This window comes from Pteropus vampyrus, unplaced genomic scaffold (assembly GCF_000151845.1).
Source record: "Pteropus vampyrus isolate Shadow unplaced genomic scaffold, Pvam_2.0 Scaffold430, whole genome shotgun sequence".
In the NCBI taxonomy this organism is placed as follows: domain Eukaryota; kingdom Metazoa; phylum Chordata; class Mammalia; order Chiroptera; family Pteropodidae; genus Pteropus; species Pteropus vampyrus.
The window spans coordinates 524,374-536,065 of NW_011889211.1; the positions used below are offsets into that span (position 1 = coordinate 524,374).

The 11,692-nt window shown below is 55.4% G+C and overlaps 1 protein-coding gene across 1 annotated transcript in view; it reads right to left on the minus strand.

Moving 5' to 3' along the window:
• LOC105306187 (dynein heavy chain 10, axonemal-like) overlaps window positions 1-11,692 on the minus strand; it is a gene marked incomplete at its 5' end in the record, with an annotated part of 76,770 nt that overhangs the window by 48,405 nt on the left and 16,673 nt on the right. Inside the window, 9 exons of the mRNA XM_023523893.1 lie at window positions 1,403-1,561; window positions 2,291-2,409; window positions 3,904-4,095; window positions 4,605-4,751; window positions 5,791-5,979; window positions 7,881-8,033; window positions 8,630-8,764; window positions 10,110-10,293; window positions 10,428-11,104. Of these exons, the coding sequence (XP_023379661.1) occupies window positions 1,403-1,561; window positions 2,291-2,409; window positions 3,904-4,095; window positions 4,605-4,751; window positions 5,791-5,979; window positions 7,881-8,033; window positions 8,630-8,764; window positions 10,110-10,293; window positions 10,428-11,104 (1,955 nt within the window). The remainder of the gene's footprint in view (window positions 1-1,402; window positions 1,562-2,290; window positions 2,410-3,903; window positions 4,096-4,604; window positions 4,752-5,790; window positions 5,980-7,880; window positions 8,034-8,629; window positions 8,765-10,109; window positions 10,294-10,427; window positions 11,105-11,692) is intronic.

Genomic DNA, 11,692 nt, shown 5'->3' on the forward strand with positions numbered 1-11,692 from the left:
TTGCATAGTTATGAGCACAGAACAGGACAAAGAGCTCTCATATGTCTTTCAACCAGAGTCTCCAACCAGAGTCTCCAACTGTTAATTTTTTGCCACGTTTGTGCTCCTGTTCTCGCTCTCTGAATCGTATGAGCGTATTCCCTAAAAACCAGCACCGTCTCGTACGTAACCGCGGTACGACGATCAAATTCAGCAAATTTAGCATCGATAGAATACTATCATCTAATCTATAGCCTGTATTCAAATTTAGCCGGTTGTCTCAATAGAGAGTCTCCATTTTACAGTCATCGTAGGAAGACTAGATTCAGGCTGCCATCGATAAGTGCCAACCGCCGGTCAAAGGTGTCGGCGAGGAACGCGCTTGTACATAGTCTCGGGCTGTCTCCCCACAGGCTGCAAATCCATTGCAGGAGAAAACGGCAGACATCGCTTTAACCTCAAGATCAAAGTTAAAACCACTAATACCAGGATAAACCAGCCTTGCGTGCTTCTGAGGGGACACCGAGAAGGACACCAGGTCACTTCTGTGAGGTCCCTACAGAGGTGCGCAGCCCGCACCCCACTGACTGCGAGGAAGCGCCAGGCAGACCCGCGCGCCGAGGGCGTTCTGCACGGCCGCTGGCCCGGAATCCTCCAGAACATCGAGGCCACGAGACTTAAAGAAAACTCGAGGAACTGCTTGAAATTAGAGGACACCAAAGGGGCAGGACAACGGGGCCTGGTGTGAAATCCTGGGCTGATCCAGAATCAGGACGATTGCTAAGAAGAGGTTGTTCCACTCGCCAAGACTTCAGCTTTGTGTTGCTTCAGGTCATTTTGTGAATGGGGCTGGGCTAGACCATAAAGCCAGGATGGTCCTCGAGTTCACCAGAGAGGTGTCACAGGGGCGACGGGCACTGGGAAAGGTCTTTCCCTGACGAGCCCACAGAGCGCTCCTGCTCTCGACCTCACGTGACCCTGGCCGCCACAGCACGGGGTGGCGTGAGCAGGGCGGTATCATCGCCCACATCTGTAGGTGAGGAAGGGTGTTCCAGCACTTTCCACGACGCGCTGCTGCCTCCGCTCGACTGCCTTGCCATGTAGACAGCCTGGCGCAGCAGCTGAGAGACGGCTGGGGCTCGGGCAGCCTGAGTTTCCACCTCCGGCCTTGGGGCGAGTGTCCTCCCTTCCCTAGGCCTCAGCGTCCCCCCACCCCCACCCCGGTGAGCTGGGGACGATCGCGGTTGAGGAGATTGACTGAGACGACACATAAAGACACCTGAAGTGATACCTGGCACTTCACGAGCAGAGCCCGCGGCCTCTGCCTCTAAACCTGTTGGCACCCGAGCCTGAAGCCGCAACACCCTACGTCCCGTTTCTTCATCGTGCTCAGCCAATCCACGCTACCCGCAAAGACACTCACTTCCTCTCCTTCTTATCCGTGGGCCGGTTGATCTCCCTGAAGATGTTAGACAGCACCCCATCTGTCCAGTCTCGGGTGGTGGGGTCCAGGATGCCATAGAGCTCGATGACGCTCATGGCTTTAGGGTTCAGGGTGTACAGCTTTGTTGTGAGCCCAAGCCTGCATCAAAGGAGAGACGTCAGCCGGGCTCCAGGTGGATGAAATGCGTTAGGAAAACAATCCAGGCTGCCCGTGGGGGGATCAGATGTTTTGGGTCCGATCCCAAATTTAAAACGCAACCCGCACATACACACTCTCCCCTGGGCTTCCCACTCACTGCTAGTGGCTCACACCAAGCTCAGGGGAGCCGCCTGTCACCAAAACCGTGACCCCAGCACGAGCGAGGGCTGAACCGAAAGCATGGCTTTGCCTTTTGAGGGACCCTAGAAGCTGACTTTCACGTACAGTTCGTATTTACGAGCATTACATATTCATGCATACGACACATGGACGTAGCTGTTTCCTGACTAGTGCCCAGGAGGTAAGGACATCAGGAGAAGGTAACACGCCTCTGAACACCTAACACTCGTGGAAGACCTCGTGTTACAGGGTGACACCTGCTCTGCGTTGCTGACTTTACGAACCACGTAGACAAGGTGTTTCCCACTGAAACGCCCATACCTTCCGACAACGCTTTGGCGTTGACTAAAGTTCAGACAAACGATAGTCCACAGTGAAGAAAATGAGCAAAAATATCGGTGGCCCACAGGCAGAGAGGCCGAAACGGTGTTCAAGACAAATCCGACCTCCCAGGACGTCAGAGGGCAAAGTGGGGCTCGGGGGCAGCATCGCCCAGTGAGCCCTGAAACCACCCGGCACCCAGGCCCGCCCCGCGGCCGGCACGCTCACCTGGTCTGGGCCTGGCACAGCGTGTTGATGACCACGGACTTGCCCCCTCCCGTGGGCCCCACCACCATTGTTGTGTGGCGGGTCAACATGGTCTCGAACATCTGAACCACTTTATCCACCTGTGGGGCAAAATTCACAGCCGGGTTAAAACACATTTGTTAAATGCCTTCGCTGCGCTATAATTCACGTACGATCCACTCATTATAAGTGCGCGAATAAATGATTTTTAGTATGTCCAAAAGGTTGTGACGCCATCGCCACGTTCCATTTTGGAACTTTTTCATCACCCTGTCCCCCCTAAAAAAACCCTGTATTACTAAGTCACCCCCCCTCCAGCCCCTGCACCCACTCATCTACCTCCTGCCTCTGTGATTTGCCTGTTCTCAACATATAAATGGAAGGACACAGGATGTGGCCTTCTCTGTCTGGCCTGTCTCCCCCAGCATCGTGTTCCCAAGGCTCATCCGCGCTGCAGCGGGCGCCAGTGTGTCATGCCTCTATGGCTGAATCACGTTCCATCGTGTGGACGGACCACGCTCTGTCTGTCTGCCCAGCCAGTGGTGGACACCTGCTCTGGTTCTTTTTGGCTCTTGTGAACAATGACGCTACAAACAGTCATGTACGGGTTTTTGTGTGGATGTGTGTTCTCGGCTCTCTTGGGTAGATGGACACGTGGGCGTGGACGGGCTGGGTCGTGTGGTCACTCTGTTTAACTTTCTGAGGAAATGCCAGCCTGTTCTCCAGAGCAGCTGTGCCATTTTACATTCCCCTCAGAAAACACATCTTTTTAAGGAACCATCTTAACGTCAGGGCCAGGAACGGTGCGGAGAGCGATCTCAGCTGTGGCCGGTGCTCCGTGGTGGCCTGATGCCCTGCGGTGGCCCAACCAGAGGCAGCCGCCCTGGGCCTACGGCTTTGGGCATTGACATTCTCAGCAGCATATGATTTCTGGCAATGATTTTTGTCTTCTTGACGACAACATATACAACTCACAGGATTCAGATGATCAAACTCCTACCGGCAATATCTAATTTAACTTTTTGTAAGTGTGACGGGGCGGGGGGAGGGGAAAGTTATCCGATGACATTTTGGCAAAAAAAAAAAAAAAAAAAAAAAGGGAAGATGATCCATCCCTATGATGGAATATGATTCAGCCCTGAAAAGGGAGGAGATTCTGACACGTGCTACACCGCAGATGAACCTAGAGGACGTTATGCTGAGCGAAATAAGCCGGTCGCCAAAGGGCAGAGGCCAAATGACTGGACTCGCATGAGGCGCCCAGAGGAATCACAGGCACGGCCGGAAAGCAGAGCGATGGTTGCCAGGGGCCGGGGCAGGAGGAGCGGGCAGGGACTGGCTGACGGGTGGAGAGTTTCGGTTTAGGGAGAGGAAGAAGTTCCGGAGGCGGAGGCGGTGACGTCTGCACCGCGGTGGGAACGTGCTTAGTGCCATCGAACCGCGCACTTCGACGCAGTGAAGGCGGCCGGTTTTACGTTACGTGCACGTTACCATAAGGTGTTTAAAAAAGAAGTGGAAAAAAAAAACAAACATATTGACGGAAAGGGCGCAGAAGGCGCGGGGAGGGGGAGCTCTCGTTCCGGGCGCCGCTTCACCTGGACAGGTAAGACGACGAAGCCTGTCTCCTCCAGCACCTGCTCCACGGCATCGTTGAAGTTGGGGTAGCGCACACGCGGGCAGTCCAGCCCGGGAAAGAGGTCGGAGATCAAGCCAAGGAAGAGAGGGACGTCCTCGAACACGAACTTGGGCAGGTTCATGTCCCGGAGGGCCCGCATCAGCACCACGTCCTGGACGGGAGGGAACACGCGGGCTCGCGCGGGCGTTTCCGAAGGACCCGGGGGCCCTCGTGGGGAACGCGAAACATCGAAGGCCGCGAGCTCGGTCTCCGGGGGGACGGACGCCCGACTGGCGCTGACTGAGCTCGGCCTCAAGGTCCGATCCGCGGAGAAGAAACGCAGCCGCTCCTCTCGCTCTCATTGCGAGGAGGGGAAAACGGAGATGTCGTGTGTCCATGCCTGGGGGAAGTCGGGCTTACACCCCCAGCCCTCCACCCACGCCCCTGCACAGCGGCCATTGCCAGGGAAGCCTCACGAGCCGTGGCGCTGTGAAGATGCTGACCTCAACCTTGCGGGCAGAAGTCGAAGTAGAAGGAAACAAGGTCATGGGTAACGGGCCAAATTAAGGCCAGACGGCCAGACGCAACGCTGGCCGGGGCTGCCCCTTCCGTGGGGTCGAGCGCTGGCCCCGGCGTCCCCACCCCGGCGTGGGCTGACCGCCAGTATGTGCCAGCCCCTACCTCCTGAAGCTCCGCAGAACCTCTCTTCAGCTCGCCGGCCATCACCAGCACCGACTTCAGGGCCCGGAGCCCAAAATCGTAATGGTGCTGCTTGGACAGCTGCTCCCGAGCCAGCTTATACAGAACGGTCATCTTTTTGGCCAGGATCTTTTGAGATAAAAGATAATAAACACACACACACACAAAAATGACTCGAGGGGTTCAGACGAAGTTGCTCTATAAACCAATAGATCTAGCTCCCAACAGAGGCGCCAGGACGGGTCCTGGGCCTTGAACTGTGACAAATCAGGAGCTACGTTAAAAGAACACCAGCCGTACCAAAATTGGACGACTGTCCTTGAAAGCTGCCTTAAGTTAAAGACGAGAACCCGTCCGACTTTTTAAATCATGGTGACTGCACTCCAAAAATATGCTTCCTGCTTATTTTGACCAAAACGCATTATGAAAACTTCTCTCATAACCGTTTTTTGAGAACTACTTGGCCACCCGGCCCACATCAAGAACTCAAAGGCTGCTGGTCCCTCAGGGTGATGTGGGAGTTTTGCTCATGAAAACTAAGAACCGGAGGCTTTAGCTCAAAATCCAGACAACATAACAGGCAGTAGGCGCCTTTAAAAAAAAAAAATGCAGAAAAGCGACCTAATGTTCAGAGGGTTATTTGCTATTTTGTACCTTTCCCAAACAGTCTCAAAGCGACAGAGAATGACTGGTGATGGCCAGGAGTTAGGGCTGCGGGGAGGGTGTGACTGTTAGGGGGTCACGCAGGGACCCTCTGTGTGCTGACTGCGGTGCTGGCTACTCTACACCTGGGATGAAATGTCACAGACGTCCGCACACACCAGAGACGGGAGCTGGGGTCGGGGCAAGAACGCCAAACCCGGGAGCCCGAACCAAGCCTGTGTCTGAGTTAAGAGCACGCGCCTGCATCGCAGTCCAGGATTTGACAGCGTGCTGCGGGCGGGTGTGTGAGATGTAGCCTTTGGGGGAAGGCAGGCGAGGGGTACGTGGAGACCCCATACTCAGGTTGCCACTTCTTGTGAGTCAAATTATTCCAGAATAAAATTATAACTTTAAAAAGAGAAAGCAGAAAACTTTTAAAAGCCACAGAGAATGGACACGCCCCGATGCTCGGCCCCAAAGGGGTCCGGCAAGGCCCCGGGGTCTGTGTGGGGCGGCGAGGCCTCACCTTGGCCCAGAGGAAGCCCTCGGAGAAGAGCATGATCTCGCAGATCTGCTGCAGGTCAGGCACGATCACCACCACCGGCCTGAAGAGCGCCTTCACCGACTCGGGCAGCTCCGTGCGGCCTGCGTAGCCGGGGTTCATGGTGATGAAGATGCCCATTCGCGGGTCCAGCGAGATCTCCTGCCCTTCAAACTGAAGGACGACAGGAAAGCGGGGTCAGACACCACAGGGGAGGGGCCGGGGTGAGCCATGAGCCGTGAGTCGTGCTCACGTCCCGAGTGGTGTTGGGGGGCAAGCCTCAGCCAACCCCTAAACTCCAATCTGAACCAAGAGTCTCTCCACTTGAGAAGTAGCTGCTGTTGGGGAACAGCGCAGCCTGGGGCTGATTCGAGGTGCTGTGTGACCCTCAGTGGGTCGCTCAACCTCTCTGGGCCTCAGTTTCTTTCTCTGCAAGGCCGTGGAGACTCAGCGAGGCAGCACACGGATTTCCATTCCTCTGCATTTCGCCCCTTCCCCAACCCATCGCCATCCGACCTGGGTGCCTGGACATCATGTGGTCCACCCTTCCTACAGAACCCCGCCTCAGCACCCTTCGAGACGCCAGCCTTTGTCCTCTAGGTGCTCCAGGTACCAACGAACTACCCGAATCTCTATTTTGAGTCTCTTTGGCCTAAGTTGAGTTTCAACTATCTCAATTTTCTCTCTACTAAGATTTTACTATTTTATTTCTTTCCGTGCTCCGCCAGATAGACACGGGACAGAACATTCTGCGTTTATGAGGCACAGGCTGCCTCAACGACGAGAGAGCAAACAGCCCAGCAGATGGCTGATGCTCCCCCAACACGGAGGCCGCTGTCTTGTCTCCCACGCCTGCACCGACACCACCCCCGCCCGCTCCCCGACATCCCACGCCAGTCCTCGATCACCCCCTGGAGCCGACGGACAGACCTGCTCTTGGAAGCTCAGCTTCCGGAAACCTAAGTGCAGAACAGGTTCCGTTTCCCTCTCACGGGAGGAGGAAGCTCCGCCCTAAAAGAGTTCGGAACTAGTTCAAAGAAAACCCATGCAGAACCTTCGCAGGGTCCTCAAACGTTCAACACTGCTTGGTTTGCACAATCTCTCGACGATGAGCTGTGCTGAGGTCTGAGAAGAAGGCAGGTGTGGTGCCAGCGCCACAGAAGCCCCCACAGTGGAAGCTTCACCAGGCCAGGCCGACTTCGGTCCTGAACCTCCCCGTGGGGCGCCATAGAGCCTTGGAGGGTATAGAGGACATTTCGGTAAGGTGGGGGCAAGGACGAGGCCAGGCAGACACAGATGCAGACGGTCACAGGGCATGGCATGGGGTGTCTGCGAAGCCGGTGGCAAGAGGTGACGAGAGTGTGGGGCACACAGGGGCAAGGACAGCGGCAGCGGAGTGTGTGGGGACCACAGGGGACCCCATCATGAGAAAACGGCCCAGCCACTCTGGTCCCTGTTGTCAGAGCTATATAAATTAGGTAGGATCATTTTTCTCTACATTCTGACCCAGCTTAATCTGATGTAACTCTACACAGACTTCTCAGACTCAAGCCTGTAAATGTTTCCTTGGACGGGGAGAGATTAGTGAATTCTCAAAAAAAGGTTCTTCGTTTGCCTTTTCATTTTGAAAACAGCCTTAAAAAACCTACTCGTTATAATGCCTTAACTTTACCAGGTACGAAGGCAGAATCTCTTGTTCACTGGATTAATTTCTATTAAAGACATTTCGATTGACTGGAATGTTAATCTTTCAAGTCACTTTTCTCCAACCTGGGAGTCAATAAGAATTTTTTTTCTCTTTGAAAGGGGACTTCCACATCACTTATTCGAGGACACTGGCCTACCCAGCTATACCCAGCTATAATATAATTAAAGTCCTTAATTAGCAGAGGTGCTGATAATTTGGGGATACCCGGCCATCTCAGTTTGAAAACAAAAGTCCGGCAAATCTTCACCTATGGGAAGCCCGGTATGGAAAGAGCGCCCTCCCCCTCCCCCGTCTGATGATGCAGAGATAATCTGGCGAGTGTCCACTCTGGGGAGACAATCGGAGAGGACTTCACACCGGCCCTCACCTGGAATGTGGTTAGCTGATGGATCAGGGCGTTTCGGATGGTCTGGATCTGCGACGAGATGACGGACAGCACGGAGGCATCGATCCGGTTAAACTCATCGAAGCAGCCCCAAGCCCCACACTGCGCAAGGCCAGAGAAAATCTTCCCGACGGCCTAGGACGGAAGAGAGGTCAGGGCGAGGGCGGATTCCACCTGCAAAACTGCAGGCGACTCACGGACAATCAGAGCAGACAGTCGTTGGATCGGCAGCGAGGCTGCCAGCCAGCCTCTCCACTGATGGAGCTTTCTAGCAAGCCTTCCAAGACCCCCACGGGGGCCAGTTCCCACTCTCAGAACGTCACACATTAAGGATTTTAATGTAAAAACCAGATTTCTGGCTTTTCCTGAAACCTTGAAAAATCTAGCCACACTGGGTCCACTTTCCCAAGTGGCAACAATGGACCTACGCTGAACAGGGCCCCCCGCCCTGTAGACCGAGCCTTGATCTCCAGCAGGCCAGTCACCACCACATCTGTCAGCTGCTCTACTCCGGGGGGGCGCTAAGCTGGGGATTCTTGCTCCATGTGCTGCTAGCAAGGCAGACGCATGGAGATTCTGACACTGTGAGGCCGACAGGTTTCCTTCTATATTGTCCGGGCTGTGCCCACGTCATGTCACGGAGGCAGAGGAGGCGGAGTGCCTTCCTGCCACGTCCCGCCCTCGGCTCTCCGCCCGATGGGACAGCCCCAGGAGCGATGCCGACGCCTTACTTTGTAATCCATGCCTTCGCCGCAATTGGTCACGACGCACAGCAAGCCCAAGGCTTTGGCCAGGTCCTTGGTGGTCTCGGTTTTGCCGGTGCCAGCTGGGCCAGCAGGGGCCCCGCCCAGATACATGGACAGTGCCTGTCAGAAGCCAGATGCAAAACACGTGGTCTGATTCGTGTAAAGAAACGGGCGCCAACACCCAGGCTGGCACTGTGACGATTCATGCATTGTACGTGGCAGGGGACGAGCTCACACTCTCCCTCTCTAACGGTGCCATGTCCGACATTTCCGTGTCTCCATTAACCTCTGCTGACCCCTGTTGCCCATCCCACGGGGACCAGTGCATCAGGGACTAAGTGGCACCCCGGAAGCTGTGCCCACCCTGAGGACAGTTCCTGAGCTGAGGCTCGCGGATGCGTCTGCGCAGGGCAGGTGTCAACTTCGCCTAAGGAAGGTTTGGCCCTTTGTCCCCAGATCCTAGGAGCCGACCTTTAAGCCCTTGGAACATCCTGTCCAAGGAGCACGTCCCCATGTACCTGGGGACCCTGGCCATGCGGGACACACTAACAACGTGATCAACGGTGGGAGCCATTCAGGTAGTCAGTCCTGTGTGCATGACCGGTCCCCGGCTAAAACCCTGGACACCAGGACTGGGGTGAGCCTCCCCGGGTGGCGATGCTTCGTGCGTGCTGCCACGCGGAGCCGCGGGCAGCACCAAGGTTGCTGGGAGGAGCTGACGCGCACGCCTGGGCCCTCTCGGGCCGTGTCCTACGTCTTTCCTGTTGCTGATTTGAACCTGTATCCTTTCGCTGGAATGAACCCTAACCGGGACCATAGTGGCATTACTGAGTTCTGTGAGTCCTTGAAGCAAATTATTGAGCCTGAGGGTGGTTTTAGGGGCCACCAGTCTCAAAGCGTGGCAACTACGTTGTGCTCCAATGTGAAACGCTTTGTGGATTTTTACACAGTGAAACCCCTTCCTATCGGCTTTAGTTTCCTGGGGCTGCCGTAACAGACCACCACAGCTGGTGGCCTGGAACAGCAGGCACGCGTTCCTCCCCGGTCTGCAGGCCAGAGGGCTGGAAGCAAGGGGTCGGCAGGACCGCGCTCCCTCCGAGATTCTAAGACGGGCTGCTCTTTGCTTCCGGCGGCTCCAGGCGCTCCTTGGCTCGTGGCCACAACACTCCAATCGCTGCCTCTGTCTCCTTGTCATCTTCCCTGTTATCTCTGCCCCCTCTCCTCTCCTTACAAGGACACTAATCACTGGAGTCAGGGCCCTAATCCAGACGTTCTCATCCCAACCCTTAACGAACGAAACCTGCAAAGGCCCTGTTCTGAGGTCGCGATCTGAGGCTTCGGGCGGACGTGAATTTCGGAGGACACCGTGGCCGACCCAGGACACGATTGCAGCCACCACGGTCACACCGAGAGAAACACGCCACCGCGGGGAAGTGGCGAGCGCAAGGGCCCGGGTGGCAGTCACCTGTGTCAGAGTCAGGTAAATCCGGTCCGTGAGGGCTGTGATGACCAGCCTCCCGTTCAGGCCCATGTACTCGTAGCCGTAGCTGAAGGTCCCCGTGCACTGGCGGATGTTCAGCTCGTCCGGGTCCCGATCCCAGTAAAACCGCAGCTGACTTTCCCATTCGAACTCCTGGGCATCGAGAATGCTGGGGGGAGGTGGGGCGAGAGGGAGACACGGAGAGGGGTGGCGTGGAGGGGAGGGTGGACGCGAAGGAGGCAGGGGAAGCGGAGGGAGGCCCAAGGACGAGAAAGGACACCCGTGCCCCGGGAAGGTCCTCACCTGCCCCTTATGAAAGAGTCCACTATGTCTCTGGCGTGCACGTCGATGATGAGAACGGTGTTGTATTTCTTCCTGTCGTTTTTGCTCAAGGGCGTGGTGATCCGGGTGACCAGCTCATCGATCTGCTGGTGCATTTTCTTGCCATAGTTCTTCATGGCCTGCTTCTCCCCTTTCTGCACCTGGCGGAAGACATCTTCCACCTCCCAGGTCCACCACACCTGGCTGGCGGCCAGCACCACCATCCCTTGATACAGGAGCATCCAGTCGACCCTGAAGGAAAAGCACACCTTCACAAGACTTTTCCTCACGTACCAAAAACAGTCCCAGTAAGAACCGATTTCTTTGATCCGGAACAGGGCAGGCAAAGTAAGCATTTCGGGTAAGCAAACGGTAGTAAAACCCTTCTGGCAAGGCAGGAAGATAGCAGGCCAACACGCACACACTGAAAGGTACAGGTGCGTGACTGTGTGGAGTTCCAGGTCACTGGCCTTGCAGAAGACGACGAGCCTAGGAAGTCGGAGAGCGGGCGAGGTGGAAGCAATGTGACCGGAGGACATACAGGGACGCAGGGTAAAGCTAAGATGACCGTAGATGGTGCGCGGCAGATCCCGGGACCCTCGGTGCTTTCTGAGGCCACGTTCGCCTGGGCCGATCTTCTCAGTGATGTCAAAACACGTCTGCTCGAGTCAACCAACATGCCCGTATCGAGTGCTCACCCCCTCATCAGAAGCAACGTGCTCACACGCGAAGGCCGAGGGCTCTTTGGGTGAAGAAAGGGGTGGCACGGACACTTCTCGATCAGGTTGCCTTCCCTTACCCTGCCTGCCGCCAACCAAGCATTGTGACACAAAGCGATGCCCCGGCAAAGCGGCAGTGATGATGCAAATCGAACTCACTAACACAGATATTAAATTCATATGATTTGGGAGCATTAAAGAGACTTTAAAAGGGTTGGTGATCACCACTTCTGAAGGGCCGTGGCTCCTGTCTAGCTCTGCTTTGCGTATCATCTGGCACAGTGATTAGCCCAGAGCGGGGGACAGTAAATGAATGAACACAGCTGATAAGGTGCTGGGGCCACCTCCCATCAGGCTCTCGAGGGCTAACGGTCAAATGGTCAAATAGCTAATGTCAGATGAGAAGTTTGCAAACTGGTTATCAAACTACTTATCGTGACTGTATTCTATGTACCTTTGAAATCAGTAACAATAGGAGTATTTACGCCCTGAAAATAGGCAAATGCTCTAAATCAAAGCTTTTTTTTT